Source organism: Oncorhynchus tshawytscha, linkage group LG25 (genome assembly GCF_018296145.1).
Source record: "Oncorhynchus tshawytscha isolate Ot180627B linkage group LG25, Otsh_v2.0, whole genome shotgun sequence".
Classification (NCBI taxonomy): Eukaryota; Metazoa; Chordata; class Actinopteri; order Salmoniformes; family Salmonidae; genus Oncorhynchus; species Oncorhynchus tshawytscha.
In genome coordinates, this window is record NC_056453.1 from 30,026,056 (window position 1) to 30,041,950 (window position 15,895).

Below are 15,895 nucleotides of genomic sequence, written 5' to 3' on the forward strand. Positions count from 1 at the left end.
ATGTGAAATGTTAGAATAATAGTAGAGTGATTTATTTCAGCTTTTATTTCTTTCATCACATTCCCAGTGGGTCAGAAGTTTACATACACTCAATTAGTATTTGGTAGCATTGCCTTGAAATTGTTTAACTTGGGTCAAACGTTTCGGATAGCCTTCCACAAGCTTCCCACAATAAGTTGGGTGAATTTTGGCCCATTCCTCATGACAGAGCTGGTGTACCTGAGTCTGGTTTGTAGGCCTCCTTGTTCGCACACTCGTTTTCAGTTCTGCCCACATATTTATGGGATTAAGGTCAGGGCTTTGTGATGGCCACTCCAATACTTTGTTGTCATTAAGACATTTTGCTACAACTTTGGAAGTATGCTTGGGGTTATTGTCATTGGGGTGGCAGGATAGCCTAGTGGTTAGAGTGTTGGACTAGTAACCGGAAGGTACAAGCTGACAAGGTACAAATCTGTCGTTCGTTGGTTTTGGATCAGTGGCTTCTTCTTTGCCGAGCGGCCTTTCAGGTTATGTCGATATTGGACTTGTTTTACTGTGGATATAGATACTTTTGTACCCATTTCCTCCAGCATCTTCACAAGGTCCTTTACTGTTGTTCTGGAATTGATTTGCACTTTTTGCACAAAAGTATGTTCATCTCTAGGAGACAGAACGTGTCTCCTTCCTGAGAGGTATGACGGCTGCGTGGTCCCATGGTGTTTATACTTGCATACTATTGTTTGTACAGATGAACTTGGTACATCCAGGCATTTGGAAATTGCTCCCAAGGATGAACCAGACTTGTGGAGTTCTACGCCTTCAGCGCTTCCTGGGGAACCAGTTTGTGAAAGTTGAGAAGTGCGTGTTTGACCACTCTACAATCTTCCTTCTGGGATACATCATCGATGAAAGCAATGTCCAGATGGATCCTGAAAAAGTGAGAGCGGTGGTGGATTGGCCCCAACCGACATCCAGAGTGCAATTGCAACATTTCCTGCAGTTTGCCAACTTCTACCGCCGCTTCATCTTGGGCTACAGAACCCTGGCGGCTCCCCTCTCTGCACTCACTTCCAAGGTACCATTCACATGGTCCCCAGCTGTTGACAGGGCTTTTGTAGATCTTCGATTCACTACTGCCCCCATCCTCGTCTATCCCGACCCGTCGCCGTCAGTTTTTGGTTGAGGTCAATGCTTCTGACGTTAGAGCGCGATCTTTCCAGGACCAAAAGCTCCATCCTTGTGCCTTCATGTCTCATCGTCTCAATTCCGCTGAGAGAAACTACGACGTAGGTAACCGGGAACTTCTGGCGGTCAAGATGATGCTGGACGAGTGGAGACACTGGCTGGAAGGAGCATAACATCCATTTTTGGTTTGGACCGACCATAAGAATTTGGAATATCTCCGCACAGACAAGCGCCTCAACTCCAGGCAGTCCCGTTGAACCTGGTGAATAACAGAGCCCAACTTCACCATCTACTACCGCCCAGGGTCTAAGAATGTGAAGCCAGATGCTCTAGCTTGCCTGTACAGTTCCACCGCCTTACCCTCTGACTCTGAGACCATCCTACCTATCTCATGCCTTGCGGCTTCAGTTGTCTGGGGTATTGAGACCCTGGTCCATAAGGCACAACGGACCCTGGAGGGTTCCCAGCTAACCAGATATTCAGCCTGGTCCGAGGTCCTGGAATGGGCTCATTCCTCCAGGCTTACCTGTCATCCTGGTTCCCGTCGAACCCTGGCCTTCCTCTGACAATGCTTCTGGTGGCCCACTATGGTTCCTGACGCCTCTGCCTTCATCACCACATGCGCGGTATGTGCACAGAATAAGAATGCGTGGCAAGCTCCGCCGGGCCTCCTTCAGCCACGGCCTGTTCCTCATCGCCCCTGGTCACATATTTCCCTGGATTTTGTCACTGGGCTTCCTCCGTCTGATGGCAACACTTACTTACTGACTTTATTGTCCCCATGGGATAATTTTGTTGCAGTGTCATATACACGTTTAAAGTGGCGTTTTAAATACTAAACAAAATTACAATACAACTTTCATAACGGTTGCATACCAATAAAAAGACTAGCCTGCTGGCCTTACTGAATCGATAGGAACATTAGCCCAAGCTATTTAGGAGGGATATCACACCTGGTACAAATTATAGTCTAGTTCCTGACAGTAGTGGATCAGTTTTCCAAAGCCGCCCATTTCATTCCTCTCCTCAAACTACCCTCTGCCAAAGAGACGGCCCAGCTCATGGTGCAGCATGTCTTCTGGATCCATGGACTTCCTGTGGACATGGTCTCCGACCGGGGTCCTCAGTTCTCGTCCCGGTTCTTGAAGACTTTCTGCACCCTTAATGGGTCGTCGGCCAGTCAGAGCGAACGAAACAAGACCTGGAAACGACACAATGGTGCCTCATCTCGACCAACCCCACTATCTGGAGCCAACAACTGGTCTGGGTGGAGTATGCCGGGGACACTCTTCCTTGCTCAGCCACTGGATTTTCCCCTTTCGAGTGCTCCTTGGGGTATCAGCTCCCGCTCGGAAAAAGAACAGGAAGTCAACATACACTCGGCTCAGATGTTCGTCCGCCGCTGTCGGCGTATCTGGAGAAGAGCTTGGGCGGCTCTTAAGACCAACTCCAGGTATCGTCAACAAGCGGACCGCCGCCGGACTCCAGCTCTCCGCTATCGGCTTGGGCAAAGGGTATGGCTATCAACACGGGACCTGCTCCTCCGGGTGGAGTCCCGCAAACTTTCCCCCCGTTTCATTGGTCCCTTTCCCATCTCTAGAGTCCTTAGTCCCACTGCTATTTGTCATCTGTTACCCCATGCCCTCCGTATACACTCTACATTTCATGTGTCCAGGATTAAGCCCTTTTCTCACAGCCCTTTGTCTTCTGTTTCCAGACTCACCCCACTTCCCCTTGTCATCGATGGCCAACCGGCGTACATGGTGAGACGCCTCCTGAATATTCGACCACGGGACAGTGGTTTCCCATACCTGGTTGACTGGGAGAGTTATGGCCCGGAGGAGAGGTGCTGGGTCCCTGCTAAGGACATCCTGGACCCGGCTCTCATCGCCGACTTTCGCTGCCGGCACCCTGATCAACCAGGTATGCACGCCCAAGTTAGGATGCCAGGTGGCGCCCCTGGGGGTTGGGGGGTACTGTCACACCCTGATCTGTGTCGCCTGTCCTTTGAGCTTGTCTCCACCCCCTCCAGGTGTCACCCATCTTCCCTATTACCCTCCGTGTATTTATACCTGTGTTCTCTGTTTGTCTGTTGCCAGTTCGTCTTGTTTTGTCAAGTAAACCGTGCTCCTGCTTTTTCTAAGTCTCTGTTTTTCTAGTCCTCCCGGTTCGGACCTTTGCCTGCCCTGACCTTGAGCCTGTATGCCACTCTGTACCTCCTGGACTCTGACCTGGTTTATAATATGTTGCCTGTTCATGACATGTCTCTTGCCTGCCCCTTGTTTTCTAATCAATATCAGAGACTCAAACCATCTGCATCTGGGTCTCGTTATACAGAGAAGTCAGTTCAGACAAATCCAGCTCAGCTTCTGAGCTCCATCATTATCAGATATAAATTTAGAATGAAAAATGTGTTCATGCAATCATTTTTAGTGCATTGAATCATTTCAAACTAAAAGTAGTGTTCCTGTATTGGAGCCCATGCATCTGGAGGCGTATCAAAACGAGCTTGTAAGAAGAGATGTTGTCACTTTAATGGGTTACGGAGTTAATGTTTACAGTTAATTAATTGAGCTGTATCTAAAGATTTATTTTAGTTATTTACATATGTACAGGAGTAATTGTATTATAATTCATGTAATGGAGATTGTAGAGAACTATGTACATATTTCTGTTGTATTGGATTATACTATTGACTGCAAGTACCAGCATGCCTTGCGACAGGACGTAAGAAAAAACAAACGAGAACATTCCAGTTATGTACAGTTGAAGTCGGAAGTTTACATACACTTATGTTGGAGTCATTAAAACTCGTTTTTCAACCACTCCACAAATTTCTTGTTAACAAAATATATATTTGGCAAGTTGGTTAGGACATCTACTTTGTGCATGACACAAGTAATTTTTCCGACAATTGTTTTAAGACAAATTATTGAAATTATAATTCACTGTTTCACAATTCCAGTGGGTCAGACATTGACATACACTAAGTTGACTGTGCCAATTGGAGGTGTACTTGTGGAGGTTTTTCAAGGACAACCTTCAAACTCAGTGCCTCTTTGCTTGACATTATGGGAAAATCAAAAATAAATCAGGAACAAGACCTCAGAAAAAAATGTAGACCTCCACAAGTCTGGTTCATCCTTGGGAGCAATTTCCAAATGCCTGAAGGGACCACGTTCATCTGTACAAACAATTGTATGCAAGTATAAACACCATGGGATGCAGCCATCATACCGCTCAGGAAAGAGACACGTTCTGTCTCCTAGAGATGAATCTACTTGGGTGCGAAAAGTGCAAATCAATCCCAGAACAACAGCAAAGGACCTTGTGAAGATGCTGGAGGAAACGGGTACAAAAGTATCTATATCCACAGTAAAACGAGTCCTATATCGACATAACCTGAAAGGCCGCTCAGCAAGGAAGAAGCCACTGCTCCAAATCCGCCATAGAAAATACAGACTACGGTTTTCAACTGCACATGGGGACAAAGAAAGATACATGGAGAAATGTCCTCTAGTTTGATGAAACAACAATAGAACTGTTTGGCCATAATGACCATCATTATGTTTGGAGGAAAAAGGGGGAGGCTGAGGATGGCAGCATCATGTTGTGGGGGTTCTTTGCTGCAGGAGGGACTGGTGCACTTCACAAAATAGATGGCATCCTGAGGTAAGAAAATGATGTGGATATATTGAAGCAACATCTCAAGACATCAATCAGGAAGTTAAAGCTTGGTCGCAAATGGGTTTTCCAAATGGACAATGACCCCAAGCATACTTCCAAAGTTGTGGCAAAAGGGCTTAAGGACAACAAAGTCAAGGTATTGGAGTGGCCATCACAAAGCCCTGACCTCAACCCTATAGAAAATGTGTGGGTAGAACTGAAAAAGCGTGTGTGAGCAAGGAGGCCTACAAACCTGACTCAGTTACACCAGCTCTGTCAGGAGGAAGGGGCCAAAATTCACCCAACTTATTGTGGGAAGGCTACCCGAACCGTTTGACCCAAGTTAAACAATTTAAAGGCAATGCTACCAAATACTAATTGGGTGTACAGTATGTAAACTTCTGACCCACTGGGAATGTGATGAAATAAAAGCTGAAATTAATCACTCTACTATTATTCTGACATTTCACATTCTTAAAATAAAGTGGTGATCCTAACCTATCTAAGACAGGGAATTTTTACGAGGATTAAATGTCAGGATTTGTGAAAAACTGAGTTTAAATGTGGTGTATGTAATCTTCTGACTTCAACTGTACAAGTGATTATCCTGGCTTTCGCTAGCATCATTCTTTTATTGTTTTGTATAATCTAAAGTGGTAACATGTAACGTGAACAAGTGTTATTACTAAAAACAAGCTTTTATCTTACAACTAACGTCCTGAGTCATTCATTTAAAGATGGTTATTCTATATTTTTGAGAGAGATGCAAATCCCTAGATCCTAGTATGCGGGTGCCTTTAGTCAGTAGCCTTGCACGAGCCATGGCTTGTGTGAGCCGGAACAGCTCATAGGCTCCTGCTCCGATCTCCTGGTTCTGTAGCATGAGGCAGCTTGATGTACAAGTTTACCTCTTGGGTATGACACTACAAGCTTGGCACACCTGTATTTGGAGATTCTCCCATTCTTCTCTGCAAATCCTCTCAAGCTATGTCAGGTTGGATGGGGAGTGTTGCTGCACAGCTATTTTCATGTCTCTCCAGAAATGTTCAAGTCCGGGCTCTGGCTGGGCCACTCAAGAACATTCAGATGGCTCAGAGCCACTCCTGTGTTGTCTTGTCTGTGTGGTTAGCTTCGTTGTCCTGTTGGAAGGTGAACCTTCCCCTCAGTCTGAGGTCCTGAGCACTCTGGAGCAGGTTTTCATCAAGGATCTCTCTGTACTTTGCACCGTTCATCTTTGCCTCGATCCTGACTAGTCTCCTAGTCCTTGCCGCTGAAAAACATCCCCACAGCATGATGCTGCCACCACCATGCTTCACCAAAGTGATGGTGCCAGGTTTCCTCCAGACATGACACTTGGCATTCAGGCCAAAGAGTGCAATCTTGGTTTTATCAATCTTGTTTCTCATGGTCTGAGACTCATTAGGTTCCTTTTGGCAAACTCCAAGCAGGCTGTCATGTGCCTTTTACTGAGGAGTGGCTTCCAACTGGCCACCATAAAGGCCTGATTTGGTGGAGTGCTGCAGCGATGGTTGTCCTTCTGGAATGTTCTCCCATCTCCACAGAGGAACTCTGGAGCTCTGTCAGAGTGACCATGGGGTCTTAGGGGACCTTCAATGCTGCAGACATTTTTTGGTACCCTTCCTCAGATCTGTGCCTCAACACAATCCTGTCTTGGAGATCTAAGGACAATTCCTTCATCCTCATGGCTTGGTTTTTGCTGTGACATTCACTGTCAACTGTGGGACCTTTTAAAGGACAGTTGTGTCCCTTTCCAAAACATATCCAATCAATATAATTTACCACAGGTAGACTCCAATCAACTTGTCGAAACTTCTCAAGGATGATCAATGGAAACAGGATGCACCTGAGCTCAATTTCAAGTCTCATAGCAAAGGGTCTGAATTCTTATGTAAATAAGGTATTTCTGTTTCTGTTTTACAAATTTGCAAAAATGTCTTAACATGTTTTCACTTTGTCATTATGGGGTATTGTGTATAGATTGCTGAGGATTTTTATTTTATTTAATCTATTTCGCAATAAGGCTATAACCTGACAAAATTTGGAAAAGGTCAAGGGGTCTGAATACTTTCCAGTACCAGTCAAAAGTAGGGGTTTTCTTTATTTTCTTTACTATTTTCTACATTGTAGAATAATAGTGAATACCTCAACTATGAAATAACACATATGGAATCATGTAGTGACCAAAAAAGTGTTAAACAAATCAAAATATATTTTATATTTTAGATTCTTCAAAGTAGCCACCCTTTGCCTTGATGACAGCTTGCACAAGCTTGGCATTCTCTCAACCAGCTTCATGAGTTATCACTTGGAATGCATTTCAATTAACAGGTGTGCCTTGTTAAAAGTTAATTTGTGGAATTTCTTTCCTTAATTGCGTTTGAGCCAATCAGTTGTGTTGTGACAATGTAAGGTTGGTACACAGAATATAACCCTAGTTGGTAGACTAGAGTCTATATTATGGCAAGAACAGCTCAAATAAGCAAAGAGAAATGACAGTCCATCATTACTTGAAGACATGAAGGTCAATCAATACGGAACATTTCAAGAACTTTGAAAGTTTCTTCAAGTGCAGTCGCAAAAACCATCAAGCGCTATGATGAAATTTGCTCTCATGAGGACTGCCACAGGAAAGGAAGACCCAGAGTTATCTCTGCTGCAGAGGATAATAAGTTCATTAGAGTTACCAGCCTCAGAAATTACAGCCCAATTAAATGCTTCAGAGTTCAAGTAACAGACATATGTCAACATCAACTGTTCAGAGGAGACTGTGGGAATCAGGCCTTCATGGTCGAATTGCTGAAAAGAAACCACTACTAAAGGACACCAATAAGAAGAAGAGACTTGCTTGGGCCAAGAAACACGAGCAATAGACATTAGACCAGTGGAAATCTGTCCTTTGGTCTGATCAGTCCAAATTTGAGATTTTTAGTTCCAACCGCCGTGTCTTTGTGAGACGCAGAGTAGGTGAAAGGATTATCTCTGCATGTGTGGTTCCCACCGTGAAGCAGTGCGGAGGGGGTGTGATGGTGTGGAGGTGCTTTGCTGCTGACACTGCATAGTTACCACAGCATTCTACCGCGATACGCCATCCCGTCTGGTTTGCGCTTAGTGGGACTATCATTTGTTTTCAACAGGACAAAGATCCAAAACACACCTCCAGGCTGTGTAAGGGCTATTTTACCAAGAAGGAGAGTGATGGAGTGCTGTATCAGATGACTTGACCTCAACCCAATTGAGATGGTTGGGGATAAGTTGGACCACAAAAGGAAAAGTAGCCAACAAGTGCTCAGCAAATATGGGAACTCCAGCAAGACTGTTGGAAAAGCATTCCAGGTGACTACCTCATGAAGCTGGTTAAGAGAATGCCAAGAGCGTGCAAAGCTGTCATCAAGGCAAAGGGTGGCTACTTTGAAGAGAAAAAAAATGGATTACTAAGTGTTATTTCATTGTTTGGATGTCTTCACTATTATTCTACAATGTGGAAAATAGAAAAAATAAAGAAAAACCCTTGAATGAGTAAGTTTGTCCAAACTTTTGACTGGTTCTGTATATATATATATATATATAATTTTTTTTTTTACAGACAATTGTTTTCATTGTCATTCAACCATTGGCTTAAAATGTGATTTTACCCACAGTTCTGATTTACTGAGACTAGTCATGTTGCTCCGCCTCCCTCGCAGAGAAAGCATCTTTGCATCTTGATGTGGTAGGTGTAGAACCTGAAAGAGTGATGTTTTCTGGGGGACGTAGTACTACCCTTAGGCGGTATAGTGTGTGCTTCCAGGTTCTGTGCCCTGTAGAACTCAACTCTGGCAAGGCAAAAACTACAGCGACTCAACAACAAACGAATATCCTTCTGAAACGATCGAGTAAAGATTGTGTAGAGGAAGGGGTTACAGAGGGAGTTGATTGGGTAGAAGAGGACGAGCAGGATCTTGGAGTGGGAGACGGTGATGAGGGGCATGCGGAGAGCTGCCGAGATGCCGAAGAAGGAGATGGGTGCCATGCAGATGAAGTCGGTGAAGATTAGGACGGCCATGCGCTTGGCGATCTTGGAGTCACCGTGGCGGATTGCTAGGTCGGGGTTGTGGATGGACATGTAGATACGTATGTAGCAGCAGCAGATGATGAAAAAGGCAGTGACGTTGAGGAGAAGGAGGGCTACAACATACACCTGGGAGGCTAGGGACTCGATGTCCATGGGCAGGCAGATTGACACCTGAAGGATAAAATATCAAAGTCAATCAATCAGGTAAATGTGTAAAGCCCGTTTTACATCAGCAATTGTCATTAAGTTATATTACAGCAGAAATAAAAAGGCTGTGAATGTTCACCTACGACAGTATATGTTCTGTGTAAAGTGAATGTTTGAATACGGGCCCAGGTTTACAGAAAGCATCACAGATTAAGCCTAGTCCTGGTCTAAAAAGCAAGTTCAATGGAGATTGAAAGTGCTTTATAGTCTAGGACTAGGCTTAATCTGTTTCTGGTAAACCGGCCCTTTGTTAATACATGTCCTAAACTTTAAAAAAAAAAAAATATATATATATATATATATACAGTGGGGCAAAAAAGTATTTAGTCAGCCACCAATTGTGCAAGTTCTCCCACTTAAAAAGATGAGGCCTGTAATTGTCATCATAGGTACCACTTTAACTATGACAGACAAAATGAGAAAAAAAATCCAGAAAATCACATTGTAGTATTTTTAATGAATTTATTTGCAAATTATGGTGGAAAGTAAGTATTTGGTCAATAACAAAAGTTTATCTCAATACTTTGTTGGCAATGACAGAGGTCAAACGTTTTCTGTAAGTCTTCACAAGGTTTTCACACACTGTTGCTGGTATTTTGGCCCATTCCTCCATGCAGATCTCCTCTAGAGCAGTGATGTTTTGGGGCTGTTGCTGGGCAACACGGACTTTCAACTCCCTCCAAAGATTTTCTATGGGGTTGAGATCTGGAGACTGGCTATGCCACTCTAGGACCTTGAAATGAGTCTTACGAAGCCACTCTTTCGTTGCCCAGGCGGTGTGTTTGGGATCATTGTCATGCTGAAAGACCCAGCCACGTTTCATCTTCAATGCCCTTGCTGATGGAAGGAGGTTTTCACTCAAAATCTCACGATACATGGCCCCATTCATTCTTTCCTTTACACGGATCAGTCGTCCTGGTCCCTTTGCAGAAAAACAGCCCCAAAGCATGATGTTTCCACCCCCATGCTTCACAGTAGGTATGGTGTTATTTGGATGCAACTCAGCATTCTTTGTCCTCCAAACACGACAAGTTGAGTTTTTACCAAAAAGTTATATTTTGGTTTCATCTGACCATATGACATTCTCCCAATCTTCTTCTGGATCATCCAAATGCTCTCTAGCAAACTTTAGACGGGCCTGGACATGTACTGGCTTAAGCAGGGGGACACATCTGGCACTGCAGGATTTGAGTCCCTGGCGGCTAAGTGTGTTACTGATGCTAGACTTTGTTACTTTGGTCCCAGCTCTCTGCAGGTCATTCACTAGGTCCCCCCGTGTGGTTCTGGGATTTTTGCTCACCGTTCTTGTGATCATTTTGACCCCACAGGGTGAGATCTTGCGTGGAGTCCCAGACCGAGGGAGATTATCAGTGGTCTTGTATGTCTTCCATTTCCTAATAATTGCTCCCACAGTTGATTTCTTCAAACCAAGCTGCTTACCTATTGCAGATTCAGTCTTCCCAGCCTGGTGCAGGTCTACAATTTTGTTTTCTGGTGTCCTTTGACAGCTCTTTGGTCTTGGCCATAGTGGAGTTTGGAGTGTGACTGTTTGAGGTTGTGGACAGGTGTCTTTTATATTGATAACAAGTTCAAACAGGTGCCATTAATACAGTGGAGGACAGAGGAGCCTTTTAAAGAAGGAGCCTTTAAAGAAGAAGTTACAGGTCTGTGAGAGCCAGAAATCTTGCTTGTTTGTAGGTGACCAAATACTTATTTTCCACCATAATTTGCAAATAAATTCATTAAAAATCCTACAATGTGATTTTCTGGATTTTTTTTCTCATTTTGTCTGTCATAGTTGAAGTGTACCTATGATGAAAATGACAGGCCTCTCATCTTTTTAAGTGGGAGAACTTGCACAATTGGTGGCTGACTAAATACTTTTTTGCCCCACTGTATTTTCAAATTCTGCTGACCTTAGTGTAGCTGCTGACTCCGAGGACAGGAAGCAGAGCGGCCAATAGGGAGAAGGCCCACCCCCCAGCCATCATGGCTACCACATGCCTTAGCCGCAGCCTTTTGTTCTTGTGCATGGCGTTGGTGATGGTGTGCCACCGCTCTAACGTTATAATGGTCAGCGTGTAGACCGACAGCTCACTGGCGAACACCGTCAGGAACCCCGCCACGCCACAGCCCGCACCCGTCTGCCAGAACGTGGCGTGGTTGTAGTATTCCTACAATAAAATACAACTTTATTATTGGATATAGACTAGAACTCCTACAATGCAACTTTATTATTGGATATGGATTAGAACTCCTACAATACAACTTTATTATTGGATATGGATTAGAACTCCTACAATACAACTTTATTATTGGATATGGACTACAACTCCTACAATACAACTTTATTATTGGATATGGACTAGAACTCCTACAATAAAATACAACTTTATTATTGGATGTGGACTAGAACTCCTACAATACAACTTTATTATTGGATAAGAACTAGAACTCCTACAATACAACTTTATTATTGGATATGGACTACAACTCCTACAATACAACTTTATTATTGGATGTGGACTAGAACTCCTACAATACAATACAACTTTATTATTGGATATGAACTAGAACTCCTACAATACAATACAACTTTATTATTGGATGTGGACTAGAACTCCTACAATACAACTTTATTATTGGATATGAACTAGAACTCCTACAATAAAATACAACTTTTATTGGATATGGACTAGAACTCCTACAATAAAATACAACTTTATTATTGGATGTGGACTAGAACTCTACTATTGGATATGGACTAGAACTCCTACAATAAAATACAACTTTATTATTGGATGTGGACTAGAACTCTACTATTGGATATGGACTAGAACTCCTACAATAAAATACAATGTTATTATTGGATGTGGACTAGAACTCCTACAATACAACTTTATTATTGGATATGGACTAGAACTCTACTATTGGATGTGGACTAGAACTCCTACAATACAACTTTATTATTGGATATGGACTAGAACTCTACTATTGGATATGGACTAGAACTCCTACAATACAACTTTATTATTGGATATGGACTAGAACTCCTACAATAAAATACAACTTTATTATTGGATATGGACTAGAACTCCTACAATACAACTTTATTATTGGATATGGACGAGAACTCTACTATTGGATATGGACTAGAACTCCTACAATACAACTTTATTATTTGATATGGACTAGAACTCCTACAATACAACTTTATTATTGGATATGGATTAGAACTCCTACAATACAACTTTATTATTGGATATGGACTACAACTCCTACAATACAACTTTATTATTGGATATGGACTAGAACTCCTACAATAAAATACAACTTAATTATTGGATGTGGACTAGAACTCCTACAATACAACTTTATTATTGGATATGAACTAGAACTCCTACAATACAATACAACTTTATTATTGGATATGGACTACAACTCCTACAATACAACTTTATTATTGGATATGAACTAGAACTCCTACAATACAACTTTATTATTGGATGTGGACTAGAACTCCTACAATACAACTTTATTATTGGATATGAACTAGAACTCCTACAATAAAATACAACTTTTATTGGATATGGACTAGAACTCCTACAATAAAATACAACTTTATTATTGGATGTGGACTAGAACTCCTACAATACAACTTTATTATTGGATATGGACTAGAACTCTATTATTGGATGTGGACTAGAACTCCTACAATACAACTTTATTATTGGATATGGACTAGAACTCTACTATTGGATGTGGACTAGAACTCCTACAATACAACTTTATTATTGGATATGGACTAGAACTCTACTATTGATGTGGACTAGAACTCCTACAATACAACTTTATTATTGGATATGGACTAGAACTCTACTATTGGATATGGACTAGAACTCCTACAATACAACTTTATTATTGGATATGGACTAGAACTCCTACAATACAACTTTATTATTGGATATGGACGAGAACTCTACTATTGGATATGGACTAGAACTCCTACAATACAACTTTATTATTTGATATGGACTAGAACTCCTACAATACAACTTTATTATTGGATATGGACTAGAACTCTACTATTGGATATGGACTAGAACTCCTACAATACAACTTTATTATTGGATATGGACTACAACTCCTACAATACAACTTTATTATTGGATATGGACTAGAACTCCTACAATAAAATACAACTTAATTATTGGATGTGGACTAGAACTCCTACAATACAACTTTATTATTGGATATGGACGAGAACTCTACTATTGGATATGGACTAGAACTCCTACAAACAATACAACTTTATTATTGGATATGGACTAGAACTCCTACAATACAACTTTATTATTGGATGTGGACTAGAACTCCTACAATACAACTTTGTTGTATTGTAGGAAAGAGTCATTACAGAAATATAAACATTGGAAGCCCCCCTGGAGAAGTTTAGGGGTTAAGTTCTGCCTTGCTCAAGGGTTCAATGGTAGGTGGTTGGTAGTAATGTACTCAACTGAAAAGAGCAGCCCTACAGAAGCCAGTTCAGTCCCCACCTTTTCATAGCCCAACTTGAGACTTGAACCAGTGACCTTCTGATATACCTCTCTAAGCCTTTGGGCTATGTACCTTGCGTGAGTGGAAGTCCATGGCTGCAATGAGGAGGAGGTAGACCCCCGTGCAGAGGTCTGCGAAGGCCAGGTTACACATCAGGAACCGAGAGACATTGAGCTTCTGGTGGCTGGTGAGCAGAATGATAAATGTAAAAAATATAATCAATTACTTGAATATAAGTTGCAATTAAAGCATTGTTTTAATTATATTGTTCTTATTCAAGCAACATTTCTTAGTAGACCACACATGGTCAGTTTACGCAAGAGGATAAGAGTTGAGCACATTCATTCCAATTCAATTGGTTTGGAATCTATCCCTGACAAAGATGGTTGGCATTATCAGCACACTTGTCCAGAGACATGCAGGTCTATGACATTGACCACTCTAGTTAATCCTAAAGCTCTTTTCTCTCCCTTTACCTGATGATCAGTACGACCAGCACGGCCATGTTCCCTGCCACAGCGAATACAGTGATGAGCCAGGTGACTGAACGGAGGAAGGAGTATCCCAGCAGATCCTCACAGGGGTTGAAGGCGTCGGACTCTGGGGTGCACTGGAAGGGTCCAGGACACAGGCTCAGCTGCAGGTCTGGGTATTGGAGGTTGATGTCGTACAGGTCTGTCATATTGTCTACCGAGTGGTCCCTGTAGAAAAGGGGAAGGCAACATGGATTTGCTCAACGTTAGGTGTAGGAGGTAGAGACCGCCCCCCAAAAAGAAAATGGGCAATCAAGGGAAAAACATTTCAAAAGCCTGAAACTTCCCCTGATACATGGTGGAAATATTGTCTTACATGATTTCATCATCGTCATCGCACAGCCTTCTGAGGTTCGGAGAGAGTGCAAGGACAACTTTTTCCCTTTGGATGGATAAAGAGAAAAGGTTAGAGTAGACCCTTGAGTGTCAACCTTTTTGTGTACCTGTGATGAGCACCTATGTGTATTTGTATTTATTAAGGATCCGCATTAGCTACTGCCACGTCAGCAGCTACTCTTCCTGTGGGGTCCAGCAACATTAAGGCAGCTATATACAATTTAAAATATTACATGACATTTCCTAACACTTTACCCAATACATTTAGTGTGTTCCCTCAGGCCACTACTCCACTATGTGGCGGAGGAATCAGAATTAGTTGGGTAACATAGATAAATAAGATGTTTTATTCATCTAATATGCTTATGTGAGATACTTGTCATTAGAATGTATCCTTTTGGACTATAGTGTTGGCAGTTGCACTTTTTTCTAAGCAGGGGCTCAGTCATTTGGGGCCCAGAGAGGGGAGAGGTCAGGCTTGTCTTTTACATGTCTCTGGTGCTATGCAGAATATCAGAAAGGGAAGAGGACAGGATGGAACCTTGCCTTCACATGTGAAGGCATCTGTTAAACCATGTGAAGGGATGGCGTGATTAAGGGGGGAACCAATTAATTAAGTCACTCCCCTCAGTGAGCTTGTCCAGGAGTGGGGAGAAGAGGGGGTTTACTTGAGATGGGAGTATATAGAGTTGACAATTGAGTTATGGCTTGGATGAGGTAATGTTTTGGTACTATGAAGTACCAGGAACGAGATTAGAACCTCGTTTTAGAGACCAAACTGAGAGATAATTTATAGTGAATGCAATCTGGCTAAGGGATACTCCTTTCTCAAGTAAAAGGCCCTTCGTGAAAAGTTCCTAAGATCTGTGGTTTTTCATGTACAGTGAGGGAAAAAAGTATTTGATCCCCTGCTGATTTTGTACGTTTGCCCACTGACAAAGAAATGATCAGTCTATAATTTTAATGGTAGGTTTATTTGAACAGTGAGAGACAGAATTACAACTAAAAAATGTTATAAATTAATTTGCATTTTAATGAGAGAAATAAATATTTGACCCCTCTGCAAAACATGACTTAGTACTTGATGGCAAAACCCTTGTTGGCAATCAGAGGTTAGACGTTTCTTGTAGTTGGCCACCAGGTTTGCACACATCTCAGGAGGGATTTTGTCCCACTCCTCTTTGCAGATCTTCTCCAAGTCATTAAGGTTTCGAGGCTGACGTTTGGCAACTTGAACCTTCAGCTCCCTCCACAGATTTTCTATGGGATTAAGGTCTGGAGACTGGCTAGGCCACTCAAGGACCTTCATTTCCTTCATCTTGAGCCACTCCTTTGTTGCCTTGGTCGTGTGTTTTGG

At 42.4% G+C, this 15,895-nt stretch overlaps 1 protein-coding gene across 1 annotated transcript in view; it reads right to left on the bottom strand.

Moving 5' to 3' along the window:
• Positions 1 to 8,505: 8,505 nt before the first annotated feature.
• Positions 8,506 to 15,895, bottom strand: part of LOC112224812 (lutropin-choriogonadotropic hormone receptor-like) — a 39,277-nt gene continuing 31,887 nt past the window's right edge. The window contains exons 10-14 of the mRNA XM_042306315.1: positions 14,717 to 14,721; positions 14,146 to 14,401; positions 13,742 to 13,853; positions 11,029 to 11,286; positions 8,506 to 9,076 (exon numbers count right to left, since the gene is read on the bottom strand). Of these exons, the coding sequence (XP_042162249.1) occupies positions 8,513 to 9,076; positions 11,029 to 11,286; positions 13,742 to 13,853; positions 14,146 to 14,401; positions 14,717 to 14,721 (1,195 nt within the window). The 3' untranslated portion in view covers positions 8,506 to 8,512. The remainder of the gene's footprint in view (positions 9,077 to 11,028; positions 11,287 to 13,741; positions 13,854 to 14,145; positions 14,402 to 14,716; positions 14,722 to 15,895) is intronic.